The sequence below is a fragment of the Lutra lutra genome, chromosome 1 (assembly GCF_902655055.1).
Source record: "Lutra lutra chromosome 1, mLutLut1.2, whole genome shotgun sequence".
Classification (NCBI taxonomy): Eukaryota; Metazoa; Chordata; class Mammalia; order Carnivora; family Mustelidae; genus Lutra; species Lutra lutra.
Genome location: NC_062278.1, coordinates 214,298,443 through 214,314,531, shown reverse-complemented (window position 1 = coordinate 214,314,531; position 16,089 = coordinate 214,298,443). Strand labels below are relative to the sequence as shown.

Below are 16,089 nucleotides of genomic sequence, written 5' to 3'. Positions count from 1 at the left end.
GCCGTGAAGCGGAGGGATGCCCTAGGCCTGGCCCTCCTGGGCGGAAAGGAAGGCTCTGCACATGTCCTCTTAAAGGGATAGGGGGGCTGTTTCCCAACACCTTCCTTTCAAATTGCAAAAAAAAGGTGCCTGGCTTTCTTTGCGCAATGCACAACCTGTATAACCATTCCCCACGGCCCTGCTCATGGGCTATCCCAGGGCAGTGAGCTATGTGACTGAAAGTTATGTTGCCTCCTCTGTGCCTAGCTGAGCTGGACCTGAGTCCCAGGGAAGTGTGAAGGGGCATCAGCCAGAAAGTTTTGCCCAGGGCAATTCAACATTACTGATAGCAGTGACAACTGGACTTCTCGCATGGATGGTTCTCAGCCCCGTCTCCCAAAATTGTCTCCTGACTTCATTTTCCTCTGCTCTTCTCTCATTTCTGCTCCTTGAGGGCATCGCATCTCTCCTTTCTCAGCTCCTAGTTATGCGGCAAGGTCACTGAACCCCTCTGGACCTCAGCTTTCCCATCTGTGAAATGGGAAGCAGAGTAAATCCCCATCTCTCACTGTGGTTGTTACTTTGTATCTCTTCCTGCTCAGCTGGGGCTCCAGCAAAAGCCAGCAGAGCCTGTAAGTAGAAAACTCAGGTTCTGGAGCTTGCCAGGCCTGGATTCCCAGCCTTCCTTTTACCCGCTCTGTCCAGTGAAAGCTCTAGGGCCAGATCGTGCCTAGTGACTAACACAGGCTTCCTTTATTGAGCACCTACTGTATAGCAAGAACCGGGTTGAGTGCCTGACGTGCATTGTGTGATGCTATAAATAGCACCTGTTATTATCCTACCATCTGGGGCCAGTGACTCTGCCTTTCTGAGCCTCAGTTTCCCCTTCTTCAAAAGGGAGATGGCAGCAATGTGAGCATCAATTAATTCTTTACTCCAGTCACTTGGAGGCAAAGTCTGGCCAGCTCCCAAGCTCCCGGGTTCAGGCATTGAGCCTCAGGACCCTATGCGGGTTTTAGTCCATCTGTCCCATCCTTTCAGCTCTAGGGTGGTGACAGTGCCTGCTAGCCGGGGGGCTACACCATTCCTTGGAGGTCCCTTGATGCCGCCCACTCCCTATAAGGGGCACTCCAGTGGAGTCTGCCATCTGTTTCCTGCGGCAGACCTGCTGCCTTACCGCCTTCCACCTCCTCTGTTGTGGAATCCGCTTGGTGAGGGACAGTCCATTTCGGGGAGAGGGTGGGGCTCCTCCCTGGCCCAGTTCATCCAGGGCGAAAGCTCTAACCCTGTCCACAGCCCCCACGCCCAGCCCAGTCCTGATCTGCCACGAGCGGGTGGTAACTTTGCCACAGGGAGAAACGTTCTCCCACCAACTCCACCTTGGTGAGCTCCTGGGCGTTGGCCAAATTGTCCACCGCGATGGCTAAGAACACATTCAGGAGGGTGTCTGCAGGCGCTGGAGTCAGGGAAAGCACCGGCACTGGGACCCTGGCTACTCGGAACCTCCCGGGTAACTACCCCCCACCCCAGCACCCTCTCCATCCCGCCCACCTGCTCCACCAGCCGCCCAGGCCTGCCCCACCTCCCCCACGGAGGATACAGTTCCCGAAGAGCGTCAGCACGATGAAGTAGATGGAGAACACCATGCCGCCCTGCACGCCCCCCTGAGACTTGATACCGTCATACATGACCTCATTCCAGTCTTCGCCCGTCAGGATCTGAAAGGGGATGGAGAAACCCACAGCCAGCCCCTCTCAGCCACGGGCCCCGCGGAGACGCAGCTGGGGGGCTAGAACCTGCCTGCGGTGGCTCTTCCTGGGCCCTCGTCTTGGGTGTGTGTGGGGGGTCTCATCTTGTTTGTGAGTGGGAACGGCCATCCCTGTCCTGAGGGGCCCTCTGCCCGGATTCTAGGAAAAGGTGACCTTGGGGGAGCCACAAATCTTTCTGCAACTCTGTCTTCCCTGGTGCAATACGGGGATTTGTTACAGATGGGAGTTGTGCCCCCTAAATGCATTGCTTGAAGCTCTCAACCCTGATGGGACAGTATTTGGGGATGGGGTAGGTGAGGTCACATGCTGGTGGGTCTCTCAGGATGGGATCAGCACCGTTCTAAGAATAGACACCAGAGAACACGCTCTGTCTCTCTCTCTGTGCCAGATAAGGAGGTGACCATCCACAAACCAGGAAGAGAGTCCTACCCAGGAACAGACCCCGTGAGTGCCCTGGTCGCGCACTTCCAGCCTCCCAAGCTCTGTCACTTAAACCAAATTGTCACTGGTCCTTCTGGACTGCTGGGCCTGCGGGCAGGGTGGGAGCCAGTGACCAGAGGACGCATGAGGTACAGGGATGCAGGAACTAAGATAAGTTACCCAGATGCTTATGGGATGCATTGAGGGGACAGCCATGCTCATTGGAAAAAAAAAAAAAATCCAGCTTCCCTCCTTTATAATATTTTCACAAGGATAAAGTAAATGTGAAAGAACACTCCAAACATGTCAATCCGTTATGCAGGCGCCTCAGCCTCAGCGCTGCTGACATTTGGGGCTGCGTCCCTCTCTGTGGTGGGGCTGTCCTGTGTACGGTGGGGAGCTGAGCCACGGCCCTGGCCTCCACCCACCAGAGGCCTGCGGCATCCCTCCCCCAGAGCTGTGACACCCAGTAATGCTTCCAGAACTTCCAAGTGTCCCTGGAGGACAGAATCCCTCTCGGACAAGCAGCCCTGTGCTAAAGATACGTGGGTGGTGATTACAGCTGCTAACAGTCATGCATATGGGGGCTCAGAACTTCATGGACGGTTGCCCTTTCCAACCCTGGTCTAGGGGGTCTCATTTAGAAACTACCCTCCCAGGAGTGGGAGAGAGTGAAGTCATACTTTCCATATACTCTCTGTCCCCCTCACCCCAAAGAGGCAGAAACTACCAGAAAGGCTCTGGTGGTCCCAGCTAGGATAGTCCCAGATGTCAGGGCATATGTCCACGTCAGTGCAGAAATTGGTTTGGGGAGACCGTTCAAAGGTCTATTTGCCTTAGAATATGGGATCAGGATGTCTTCCAATCTGAGGAGGATGGGCCGATTGCTACACCCTGTCTTTTACTTCCTCTATTCTGATGCTTTGACATGGGGGGGACGTGGCTTGCTGACCTTGGAGGGAATTAGGGCTGGCAAATTCCTACTAATAGTAATCAACTTGCTTGTGAGCACACTTTTCAAATGCAAACCAGTCAATCCAGAGCCTGTACTCCCAACCACTTTCTCCAGAGGCTCTTACACTTAGAGCCCAAAATCCCCTGCCCCAGGCACTCAGAGAGGGTACCAGCCAACCCAAGCAAGACAGCCCTGATGCCCAGAGCCCACTGAGATCATTCAAACTAGCCAATTCTGAATCTGCTAGCCTGCCTTGCCAATCCCTCCTGCAGAAACCACAATCAAAGCCTTGGGTTCGTGTTCCCCCTCCCTTTGCTTCCTGATGACCCTGGGGCTTCCTGGTGTGGCCCTGTGTGGCAAGCATGTACTCCCTCTCTTGGGTTCTGCAAGTATAACAAACTGTCCAGTGGCAGTGGTCCACTGATCTGTTGGCTCACCATACCTGAATTAATGATAAAACCTGTATTTTAAAATAGAGGGGCAAGGCAAAGCAGAGAAAGAGGGATTTAAGGAAGCCCCTTGTATACTTTAGTGGGAGCGTTAATCTTTTGACACCAAGGGGCATCTCCCCGTGGGGCTGGCTGAAGACCGTACCTGAAACACTGTCATTATTGCTGCTGGAAAAGTGTCGAAGTTGGTAGGAGGAGTCCCCTCATCAAAATTAAACCTGTAGGGAGGACACAGGCATTTCACATTGGCCCCACCCTGGGTGCTCTGAGGGCTTGGCTCAGCATCCTGTCTCCAGGGCAACATCTCCAGCATCTCTGTTCTCCAGAAGGACCCCCTGACTGGTACCCGGGGCCCCTGACTGGTACCCCAGGGTGAGTGCACTGGACATCCAGGCCATGCGGAGGGTGGTCTGAGGGATGGAGGTGAGCCTGAGTCTCCGGATGCTTCGGACCTGGGTCTGGGGGCACTTGACCCGAGGCAAGCAGAAGTCGGAGAATCTGCTCAGCACTTACTGGCCGCCAAAGAGTTGCATTCCCAAAAGGGCGAAGACAACGATGAACAGGAAAAGGAGGAACAACAGGCTGATGATAGATTTCATGGAGTTGAGAAGAGAGACGACCAGGTTCCTGAGAGATGCCCAGTACCTGCCAACAGCGGCCAGGTGGGGGAGGGGCGGTGAGGACAGGAGAGCTGAACCCACTTCCCACCGCGCTGGAGGGGGCTCCAGCCCTGGTCCCCATCCCCACCTCTGCTGGGATGCCAAGGAGCTTCGAGGACTTACTTTGTGACTTTGAAAATACGCAATAATCTGAGGGCTCGTAACACGCTGATTCCAAAGGATGTGCCGGGTTTTATGACAGCCCAGATGACCTCGAAGATGCTCCCAATGATAACCTAGAACAGAGAACCTGGTCTTGTGTCCAGGGACCTTGAAAACATGCCCTGGCTCTAAAGCTTGCAGGAATCCAACCGCGTTAGCCCCTGGATGGAAACAGGGGGAGGGTCTCAGACTCCTCTCATCCCTTTCTTGAAGTTGATTAATAGGTCACGCTGAGCAAAGAATTCCTGAAATGCACAACTGCAAAGTGAAGATCCGTGTCACTGCCATCTCCATCGAGAAAGAGGACATGTCAACACCCCAGAAGCCTCGAGAGACCCCTAGAGATAACCATCATCCTGAATTTTGTAATAACCATTTCCTAGCATCTTTAAAAAATTGAAGTGAAATTCACATAAGACAAAGCTTACCATTTGAAGCACGCAACTCAGTGGCATTTAGCACATTCACGGAGTTATGTGACCTTCATTCCTCTTCAGTTACCAAAATATTTTCATCGCCTCCAAAAGGGAGTCCAACCCCATGAGCACTGCCCCCATCCCTCCACTGCCCCAGTAACCACTAATCTGCTTCCGGTCTCAATGGATTTGCCTGTTCTGGACATTTCATTTAAATGGAATTATGCAGTATGTGACCTTTTGGGTCTGGCTTCTTTCACTTAGCATAATGTTTTCGAGGTCCTTGCCTTTTTAAAGTTTTCAAGCATCATCCCTAGCCAATACACTTTGATTTTATCCATTTGAACTCCCATGGGCAGAAACATGCTGTACGGACTGATTTTTGTCAGGGTCTGCCTCCTTTTGTGCAATACCATGAAGGTGAAATTCACCCAGCTGTTAGGGTGACTGTTGCTGGTTGTCTCTCATCCCCGTGGAGAATTCCATTATATGGCTATGTCACAACTTATTTATTTATCCGTGCTACTGTAAAGGGATGTTGGGTTATTCGGTTTGGGACTGTTACAAACACAGCCACACAGATCATTCTTGTGAGTTGCTCTTGCGTGAACCCCTAGAATCGCCAAGTCTCCCCCACAAAGGAAGGTCTGCACACCTCCCTCCCACTGGCAGTTGGCTAAACATTTGGGGAGCTCTGCATCTCCACCAATATTTGGGATCACCCTCTCATTCCTTCCGCATTCAGCTGAGTCTCTCGCATCCAGGGATGACCCCTATCATTCCCTTTCTGATGTCCCCAGGCCTCAGCCATGCTAGGTAAGAGCTGGAGAAATGAATTCCTTACCAACCAGAGCACTTACCCCACAGTCAAAGCAGTTGAAGGAAGAGTGGAAGTAAGGCCGCGTCCCAAGCCCGTACATTTTTATAAACATTTCGGACATAAAGAGTCCTAAGAAAATGAATTCTGCATAGTCTAGAAAGGAGTGGGAGGAAACAGAGAGGAGGTTAGGTTTGTGGGGTGGGGGTGGTTCCACGTGGCTCTGACTTTCCTGTTAATAGCTATCCCGTCCTGCTCTGGCCTGGGAGGCAGGGACAGAGGACAGTTGTTGGTGGCCTCAGCCAAAGATTATGCAAGGCTTCCTTTCCGTGGTCCTCAGTTTCTCCTCTGTTAAAGGGGAGGAACAACAATTGCCCACCCCCCACCCTCCAACCCACCGTCGCCGGACTAATCTTAAAAAGGAGTGAGGAAAAGTTCTGTGGCTTTCCACCTTGTAGCTTTTGCCCTGGTTCAGTGAGAAGGGCTGGACATGGGACATGGCCAAGGACCTAGGTTTTGTGCTGGCTGGTGGGTTCCTGGGTGCTTACCGTGTTTTTAAAACTAATGAACTAACTAACTGACTAACTAACAAAATAACGATGGTCCCAGGATGCTAGTGTGTCATAATCTAAAAATGATGATCAATCCAATTTTATATTCCTGAGCTTGAAAGGAAAAACAGAAATAGAAATCATAATGGTGTCCTTTTAGTAATCCTTGTGTCGGGGATTTAGCTGGAGATTCAAGGGCAGCCCATCTAAGGTACAGCTTTTCTCCCAACTTGGAAAACCCATCTGAGGTCCCCTGGAAAAATCCTGTCTTACTGATGTCTAAAAGTCTTGAACAAGATAAAGCATTCTTGTTCTTTGTTGAGAAGGCATAATGGTGTAAATGCCCTGGGGAGAGGTCACATAAGGGTCATTTGTTTGCTCCAGCAAAGACATGGCTAATTGCAGTACCCTTTCTCAGAGAGCTTTCTTGGTAGGGTAGGAAGAGGAGTCATCAGGAAGGGTATGAATACTTACCCAGTGGATGGGAAGGGGGGATATGGCGGGGTCTGAGGGGAAGAAAACATATAGAAAGGAAGCTGGAGGACCCAAACTTCCAAGAATGTCAATTTTGGTCACATAACTAATTCTGTTTGAAAGTCAAGGGTGTTTATTATATCATTCTTTTAAGAGATGGTTTGAACTGTCAAGGTCCTTCACACTCATTCCTGATTGAAATTTCCCCTTAGTTTTTTGGACTCAAGGGAGCTCCTAGGATCTGAAGGAAATCAGGGTCTCCAGGATCATCAGACCAAAATATCAGTGAGGGAAATCTGTCTACAACATCTGGTGTATTCTAAGAACCACCAGAAACAACTCTGGGAGTACTTAAGAGTTTCTGAGGTGCTTGCTTCCCAGTTACCATGGAAACCTGATATCTGGCAATGCACAAGACCTGAGAGCATTGTCTATAGCACTGGTGGGTCCGGAAGAACTTTCAGGGCCGTCAACTCCAATTTCCAGATGAGAAATTCAAGACCCCAAGAAAGTACCACACTTCACTGATTCCAAGACAAACACTTTTGTTCAGTTTGACATCTGTGAATTCGGGGTATATCTTAAAATTGACATGTCCCAGTTTAAGATGGTAGCACTGCTTTATTTCTTAGTGGCAAATAAACGAAAAGGGTGCTTTATAAATGAAGATGCTTTCAACTGATGGATGATGGGAGTGACTTGTCCAGGGTCACATGATGAGTTAGGAGCAGTGCAGACACTGAGAATCCAGGTCACCTGGTGACCAGGGAAGGGATTGGTCATCAGACACAACTTGGATTCTAGGTTCAAATCCTGGCTTTGTCACTTACTAGCTGTGTGACCCTGGGCAAGTTACTTAACCTCTCTGTGTCTCAGTTTTCTCAACTGGGGATAACTAGAGGACCGTTACAGACACAGAGTCCCAGGGCAGGAAGTCCCAACCCCCTGCTCCTGAACCAGGACAGACAGAGCAAAGTGATTAGTGTGGAGAATATAGGAGATTAAAAATAGACTATAGAGGAGGTTAAGACAAGAAGTAAAGAGTCCTCATTTGTAAGACTCCAGGGGGACCAAAGCAATTACTAAGGTTGGAACTAGGTCAGGGCTCTCAGAAGGAGAGCTGGTCCCTGGGGGGTGTCCTGAGGGGTCAACAAATGTGACTGAGAACGAGAAAGGTTACAAGGAAACAATGACCTGGACCAGGTTTCCGAGCCTCTCTAGCCTGAAGACTAGACTACCTCCAGTGGCTGTCTGGGTGAATTCCAAATCAGGTCAGAAGGGGAAAGAAGCCACAGACCTAAGTTCACAAACATGCGGGAGGAGAGTAGCCAGCAGGCAAAAAGGTTTAGGGAAATCTTCTCTTGGGGTTCAGAAGTCAGAGCCAGGGCATGGACTTGCCTTCCTCACTGCCCAGACACTATTCTTATTGATTCCTCAGAACTCTTTGTTTTTTAAATCCTAGTCAGAAGTCTCCCTACCTTCCACTGCTTCTCCTCACCCCCACCTGGCCATCGACTTTGATACTGTCTTATGTTAACTCCCAGAATCTGGGAGTAGGCCCAGTGGGGCAAAGCCTTCCTTAGGGGTCCTTGTACCTACTGAGGGAGAAAGATGCCCTCACACTTGTTGGAGGAGATCTTCTAGAAATGAATTCCAGGCTTAAGGAAGTCAAAAAAGGGCAAGAGAGGAAAGGGGAGAAAAGCAGAAGGTTTGAAAGAAGAGGAGAGAAGCTGAGAGTGTCAGAAATGAGCAGAGAGAATGGGGACAACATAAGAGCCACTCTTTGTCCCTAAAGCATCCCCATCTCTCAACCACAAATTACTTATTTTAACATCCTCAGAAATATGCCTATTAATTAGATGTGTGTTTCTGTCTCTATCTGGCTGTCCTGTGGTCTCAACCCTTTTCTGTCTCTCTTCCAATGCCCCTCTCACCCCTATGGCTCTCTCCTAAAAAAGCACCACTGTAGTATTTGGTGGCCTGAATTCCAGCTTCCAGCCCCCAGGCCCAAAGAAGTTGGGCTCTGATGTTGTGGTAGCAGTTATAGACATGTCCAACTGAAAGGACAGATTCAACACGAGCCAAGGAAGGAACACATGCCACCAGAGGAGGACAAGGGGAAAAGGTATAAGGAAGGGATTAGGGAGCGGGTGGGGGCAGGGCCGGGTAGTACTCACAGAGGAAGTCGGAGAGCCACTCGGGCTGGTTGTAGTGAACAATAGCAACACAGAGCGTGTTGAGGGCTACCAGACTGAGCACAGTCCAGTAGAAGGCCTGAGTTTTGACCATGCGGCGGATGTAGAAACGCATCCTCCTCTCCTTTTTGTGAAAAAAAGTCGAGTTCTCCAGCTTGGCACTTTTAATGCTGGCTCGGGCGAAGGGAGACCCTGCCAAGGAAAGGATGGAGAATGTCAGGGTGTTCCTGTGGAGGAAATTAACTGATGTGCGGCCCAGGCACGGAATCTGGCCAGGGGATCCATTAGCCTCCCCGGTGAGCACTCTGGCCCAAGGGAATGATCATGACCCAGGGCTTAGCTTTCCAGAGATGGAGCTAACAAGAAGGCGGAAATACCCAATGAGCGCTCTGGATGTTGGGGGTAGGCAGACGGCTCTTCACTGATGGAGTCAACTTTCTGTGTCTCCTTCTCCTTGTCACATCTGATGATTCTGGGGGTCATACCACGGCGGGGGGATGAGGAATGAGCTCAGGACCCTCAGTGCAGAGGCAAGCAGCAGAGCTTCATGCTTGGGAGGCCTCCAGGAAGAGGTGTGAATCGGACCCTAGTTTTCATGGACACCTCACTTTAGGCATGATCACCGAGAAATGAGCCTCCAAGGGATCTGCCTACATATACTTTTACTTGTGGAACATCTACTATGTGCCAGACTCTATTCTAGGTGTTCCAGACATACTAATTAACAGACAGAGCCCTGGCTTTCTGGGCCCAATCTCCATTAGGGGAGAGAGACAGCAAATACAATAAAAAGTAAATTAGTAGTGTGAGGGAAGTTACAAAATACTTTGGGGAAAAAGAAACAGTAGTGTAACGGGATGGGGAACCCCAGGAAAGGCCATGGGACAATCTGCCATATTAAGTCAAGCGGTCAAGGTGAAGGTATAGACCTAAATCATCTCAGTATTGTAGGAAGAGTTAACAGGTCTTGAGGCAGAAATATGCCTCCTGGTATATTTGGGGAGTGGCATCTGGAAACCAGTATGGCTGGAGTGGAGTGGTTGAGGGGGAGAGAAGGAGGTGGTGAGGACAGGGAGAGGACAGTGTGGAACAAGCAGTGCATTATGGGCTGTGCAGAGAACTTGGGCTTTTGCTCTGAATGAGATGAGGACCACGGAGGTTTGAGCAGAGGAGGGACGGGACCTGACTCAGGTGCTCACAAGCACCCCTGGGCAGGCATGGGGGGAACAGACTGTGGAAGATTGGGGCAGGAACAGAGAGGAGGCGACAGCCCTGGTCCAGGTCAGCAATGACGCCACTTGGCTCCAAGGAGGCAGAGAAAGCAGAAGAGTGGGCAGATTAGGGATGTGTTACTTAACGGAGATGTCAACACCCACTGCGGGATCAAGTGTGGGTGTGAGAGAAAGGGAGGAGCCAAGGTTTTGGGTCTGAGCCCCTGGAGGGACAGAGCTGCCATCCGGTGAGTGTGGACGGGTTTGTGGGGAGGTTCGGAGCCCGGTTTTGGATGAACTGATTTAATCATCTAAATGATTTCTTCTTGAAAACCTTCAGTTGCACTCATTTGTTTGTTTATTGTGCTTTGGCTCATTCACTCCTTCCTCTGTTCACAAGCTTGTTCACTGACCCACGTATCCATTAGCTGATGCGTCCAGTTACGCGTTCGTCCACGCAGCTTGCACACCAACCCCATCCCACCAGGCAGGCACGGGACACAGCAGACATCTCGCAGGATGCCACTTCCTTCCTGGTCACCAAATTCTACTCAGCAGCAGCGGGCCAGGCATGGTGGCTGGACCCCTCTCTCATGTCTATCACCTGCCTGACCTCACAGGCATTGAGAACCCCAGGGTGGCTCTTTAAGGGCCTTCCCACTTGGGACATTTCTGGCCCTGGTCTCTGCAGCTCCCGAAGGTGTGCCCAGACCCGCAGGCATCCACAGGGTGTGGCAGAGAGGAATGAGATTCTTGAAGGTCTCAGGTCAGGTTTAAATGCTCCGTGGGGAGGAGGGAGAGAAAGAGAGTTGGGGTAGAGCTCAGTCACTGGGAAAGAGGGTCCCCATCCCTACTCCTGCTGGAGCCACCCTGAAAAGTTGGTTCTTTCACAATCACCAAATGACCGTGGGCAAGTCACCTTGCATCTTGGTGCTCCAGTGTCTCAATCTGTAAACTGGGGACAACGACACTTCCTACCTCGTAGAGCTGTGGGGAGGAATGCACCTTAGCATAATGCTGGCACATTATGCTTATTGGCCATGATGATCTTCTTCTATAACCCCAAGAGCTACAGTGAGGATCTGGTTCACGCGCCAACTTATGGAGCAAGTTTTTCCTGATCACTGGCCTGGAGACACATCCCTCAATCCCAGCACTCATGAGGAAGGGAGAGAGAAACAAATGTTAATTGAACACCTACTACATGCTAGGCCTGTACTAGCTGTGCATTGTCATCTGGGTTGTATTTCGCGCTCCACCTTGACCCATCCTTATCTCTGTGGTTTGGGATTATAATTGTGGGCAATCTTTAGATCTTAAAAATACATTTTTAAAAGATTTTATATATATATATATATATATATATATATATATTAAAGATTTTATTTATTTATTTGACAGAGAGAGAGAGAGAGAGATATCACAAGCAAGCAGAGAGGCAGGCAGAGAGAGAGGAGGGGAAGGAGGCTCTCTGTTGAGCAGAGAGCCCGATGTGGGGCTTGATGCCAGGACCCTGAGACCATGACCTGAGCTGAAGGCAGAGGCCCAACCCACTGAGCCACCCAGGTGTCCCAAAAGATTTTATATATTTGACAGAGAAAGACACAGTGAGAGAGGGAACACAAGCAGGGGGAATGGAAGAGGGAGAAGCAGGCTTCCCGCCAAGCAGGGAGCCTGGTGTGGGGCTCGAACCCAGAACCCTGGGATCATGACCTGAGCCGAAGGCAGATGCTTAATGACAGAGCCACCCAGGCGCCCCTTAAAAATTTAAGGTACCTCTTAAAGATATAATAGATTTTATGAAACCCAATAGATCCAAGATATTATAATTTCTGCATAGCATCAGTATAAATCTATGTTAAGGAGATAGTTTACACCTTTCTTTTTTTTTTTTTTTTTTTTTGGTACTAGGACTTCCAGATCTGATGTATTAGAATGAAGCACATTTTGGTTCTCACCAGCTGTACTTAAGGGATCAAGAGCTACAGGTGGCTAGTAGCAGTCTAGAATGTTCTCTGGTGAGGACAGCAGTCTGTCACCACCAAGGCTTGATCTGGGGATTTGGGTAATTTACTGGTCCTTAAAATTCTCTGTAAATGGGAAACAGGTCCTGCCTAAGTTGTGGGTTGGACTGTGTGTCTTAGAGAGATGTGCTAAACTCCTAATGCCTGGTACTCGAGAACACGACCTTACTTGGAAGGGGTCTTCGCAGTTGTAATCAAGTTAAGACGAGGTCACACTTGATTCGGGTAGGTCCCAAATCCCACGAATGGTGTCCTTATAAAAAGAAAAGAGCCACACAGGGGCTCAGGAGGGCCACGTGGAAACAGAGGCAGAGACTCGAGTAATGCACATAGAAACCAAGGATCCCCCAGAAGCCACGCGGGGCAGGGAACAGATTCTCCCCTGAAGCATTTAGGGGCAGCACGGCCCTGCCAATATCTTGATTTTAGTTTGGACTTCTCACCTCCAGAACTGTGAGAAATCAGATTTCTATTGTTAAGCCCCCAGTCTGTGCTATTGAAATATGGCAGCCTTCATAAATGGATACATGCACCCCATTGTGCATAAAACCCAGTTTAAAAACTCCTCCTTCATGAAGCTTTCTTTGCTTTTCCATCAAATACCTCCCAGCCCACACAGCCAGCCATTAGGTTCTTCATAATTAGTCTTTGTCGCTTTTAAGTAATTTAAACTTATCTAATTACTTTTTTCATTTCAAAAGTAATGCCCATCACTAATTTGTATGCTTTAGAAAAATGTCACATAGAAAGTGAAAATCCCTTGCAATCCTCCAATTTCCACATTAAAATTTTTTTTTCGATTTCCACATTTTTAAAAATATTTTATTTATTTATTTGACAGACAGAGATCACAAGTAGTCAGAGAGGCAGGCAGAGAGAGAGGAGCGAGTTCCACATTTTTAAGTAGCTCTTATACTTAATATTGTTCTTAAAACGGGATCATAAATTTTATATAATGCTGTGCAACTTGCTTTTATCACTGAGAAATTGATTTCAAACATTTTTCCATGCCAGTAGAAACCTTGTTCTTTTTCCTGGCCACGTAATAGTCCATCATGTATAAATAATGTAATTTCTTTAGTCATCTCCCCATTTCTGGGCATGTGGGTTGTTTCTGGTTTTCCCTTTTTAAAAAAAATTTGTTTTATTTCTTTATTTGAGGGGGAGAGAGAGAAAGAGAGCTAGAGAGAGACATGAGAAAGGAGGTGCTACAGAAGGAGAGGGAGAAGAAGATTCCCCACTGGGCAGGGAGCCCAATGTGGGGCTTGATCCCAGGACCCTAAGATCACAACCTGAATGAAGCCAGATACTTAGTAAGACTGAGACACCCAGGTGCCCCATGGTTTTCAGTTTTTAAAAAAATATTATATTTTTAAGTAAGCTCTACACCTAGTGTGGGACTCGAACTCACAACCTTGAGATCAAGAGCCGCATGCTCCACTGACTGAGCCAGACAGGTACCCCTGGTTTTCACTTTTTTGAACACCAGAAACAACACTGTTGAGAAGAGGCATAGGCCTTTTGCACACATGGAAGAAATGCTTTTGAAGTGGAAATGCTAGATCAAAGAATATAAACATCTATAATTAAATAATACCAAACCATATATCAGAAACACTGCAGATTACACTCCTGCCAACAGCATATGACAATGCTCATTTCCCCACATCCTTGCCAACACTGAGTAGTACCACTTTTTCCTTTTTTCTAGAATGACTGATGAAAATAATTTCTCCATCAATTAAGAGCAGGTGCCTAATCTTATCCATAGGGGAGATCCTGACTTGAGTATACCAATTTTTTTTTCAGCACCTGGCATTTAAAACAAGAGGTCTGAACAAAATGTGTCTGCCTATCAAAATACAACAAAACATTAAAAAAAAAAATGGAAGCAACCTAATTGGCAAAAGGTGTGGGCCAGACAGAACCCATCAAATAACAGAGCACTGACAGAGTGCTCCTGTTCTTGAACTTGCTGGAAGGAGGGAAACAGATAGAGTCCACAAGTTGAAATAGGACGGGTTCATCATTACAAGGAAAAGAGTGTTTTGGCTAGAAATAAAAAATGCAAATTAAAACAAGCTTTAAGGTATCATTACAGACTTACTTCACTGGGAAAGGAAATTAAACGGAAAATACGCAGTGGCCAGGGTTGGGGGGGGGGGATCCGTGATCGTATGAGTACTTGGCAGGTTTATAAATGGGTTCAGTGCTTTGGAAACTCAGAATGGCTCTGTGAATAATGAGTTGAAAAGCTGTTAATATCTTTGATCCTGTAATTATCCCCAAGGAAACACGCCCAAAGGGTGGGGGGAGTAATTGTATATCAATGTTCGCCGCGGTGCTTCTCGTTGGGGCAAAAATTGGAAACAACTCCCAACACCATATGACGGAACCACAGCCAAGCAAACTATAGTGTAGCACTCTTTTGGAGTATGGGACTGCAGTGGGAATGATGTTGAAACTTAGCATTCAGGTCAAAAACTAGGGTGGAGTGAAAACAGCAGAGTATAGAACAGTTGGTGCCTGTGGACTAGAGCTATGTGTATATGTTAAATTCCCTTCTCCCCTTTCTTCCTTCTGTTTTTTTGGGGGGCGGAGGGGCAGAGGGAAAGAGAGAATTTTAAGTAGGCTCCATGCTCAGCACAGAGCTGTCTATGGAGCTCGACCTCAGGACCCTAAGATCATGATCTGGGTTGAAATCAGGAGTTGGACACTTAGCCAGGCACCCCAGAATATTTTATTTTTAAGTCATCTCTGCACCCATCGTGGGGCTCGAACTCACAACCTCGACATCAAGAGATACATACTCTACTGAGTCACCCAGGCTCCCCTCACCTTCCTGTTTCTCTGCCTCTAGTTTTTCCTTGTCTCTCTTTTCTTCCCTCCTCTTCTCTCCCTCCTCCACCTTTCCCTCTCTCCTCCACTCTTCCTTCCTCCAGCCATCAGTTTAAATGACTTCTCCCCTCAGAGTCATGCGTTATTTCCCCTGTCTGGATGCTCTCCCACTTTCAATACCGGAAGGTTTAAAAATCCATTTCAAGAAATAATATATTCTCCTCGTACAAGGTCAAAAGCAACACAGTCTCAATCGGGAGGGGTGAGCAGGGAAAGGGTAAATGTCTCCTCCCCGTCAAACACTGCCTTTGTGTTTGCCCCCACAGCAACAGACCGAGTACAGCCTTTCCCATGGTCCTCTCTGCTTTCACTGCCACGGCGAACTCCTACTCATCCTTCAGTCCTCAGCTTCAGTGTCACCGCCTCTGAGAAGACTTCCCTGATCCCACCCCACTCTTCCAGAGCAGGCTGGACCCAGGGCATCTCCTCTGTGGCACCATTACCATGACGGGTTTATTTCAGTAATTATCTGTTCAACATCCGTGTGCTACACTGACTGCATGCTCCGCGTGGGTAGAGATTTGGTTCCTGTCTCGTTCACAACGGGCACCTAATAAGAGCAGCCCCTCAATGAATACTAATGACACCTAGTACCATGACTGGGAGCTTATTCTCTGACAGACACCCTGCTAAATGCTTAATGTGGATTATTTTAAGTTTTCACAATGGGATTAGAGACAGGCACTGCTATTACTCCCGTCATTGTGTCATCTGCCCCAGGACACCCAGGTGGAAAGGGGTCAGATGAGAGACCCAAATCGAGGGAACGTGGTTCCCAGGCTTCCAGCTCCCATCTTTCCCGCGATCAGTGAGAGTTGAGCGTCAGGCCGGGGCAGGAGGGACTCACCCACAGAGGCTATGTCGGCCAGCTGATCTTCAGCCTCCTCGGGGTTGAGCAGGTCTGTCTTGCTCTTCTTTATGGTGGCTCTCCGCAGAGCTCCAACAATGGAAACATGGCAAGAGAAAAAGACGTTACCCTTTTTGAGAAAAGAACCATACCTCGGTGTCCTTGGGTTCTTGGGGCCAGGGACTTGCCATGTGTCGTTGGGTTAGCTAATCCTTGTGGCCATCCGGGCTGGTGGGAAGTAAGAGTATGCCCATTTTATAAAA

General features: G+C 48.7%; 1 protein-coding gene across 15 annotated transcripts in view; it reads right to left on the bottom strand.

Moving 5' to 3' along the window:
- The window catches only part of CACNA1A (calcium voltage-gated channel subunit alpha1 A), a 286,823-nt gene that overhangs the window by 77,528 nt on the left and 193,206 nt on the right, over window positions 1-16,089 (bottom strand). For 11 of the 15 annotated variants that reach the window (XM_047700733.1, XM_047700723.1, XM_047700811.1 and 8 more), the window contains 8 exons: window positions 15,827-15,919; window positions 8,829-9,038; window positions 5,670-5,782; window positions 4,355-4,467; window positions 4,086-4,217; window positions 3,718-3,790; window positions 1,580-1,697; window positions 1,359-1,426 (listed from right to left, as the gene is read on the bottom strand). In XM_047700733.1, the coding sequence (XP_047556689.1) occupies window positions 1,359-1,426; window positions 1,580-1,697; window positions 3,718-3,790; window positions 4,086-4,217; window positions 4,355-4,467; window positions 5,670-5,782; window positions 8,829-9,038; window positions 15,827-15,919 (920 nt within the window). The remainder of the gene's footprint in view (window positions 1-1,358; window positions 1,427-1,579; window positions 1,698-3,717; window positions 3,791-4,085; window positions 4,218-4,354; window positions 4,468-5,669; window positions 5,783-8,828; window positions 9,039-15,826; window positions 15,920-16,089) is intronic. The other 4 variants (XM_047700743.1, XM_047700769.1, XM_047700793.1 and 1 more) reach the window with 1 other exon arrangement.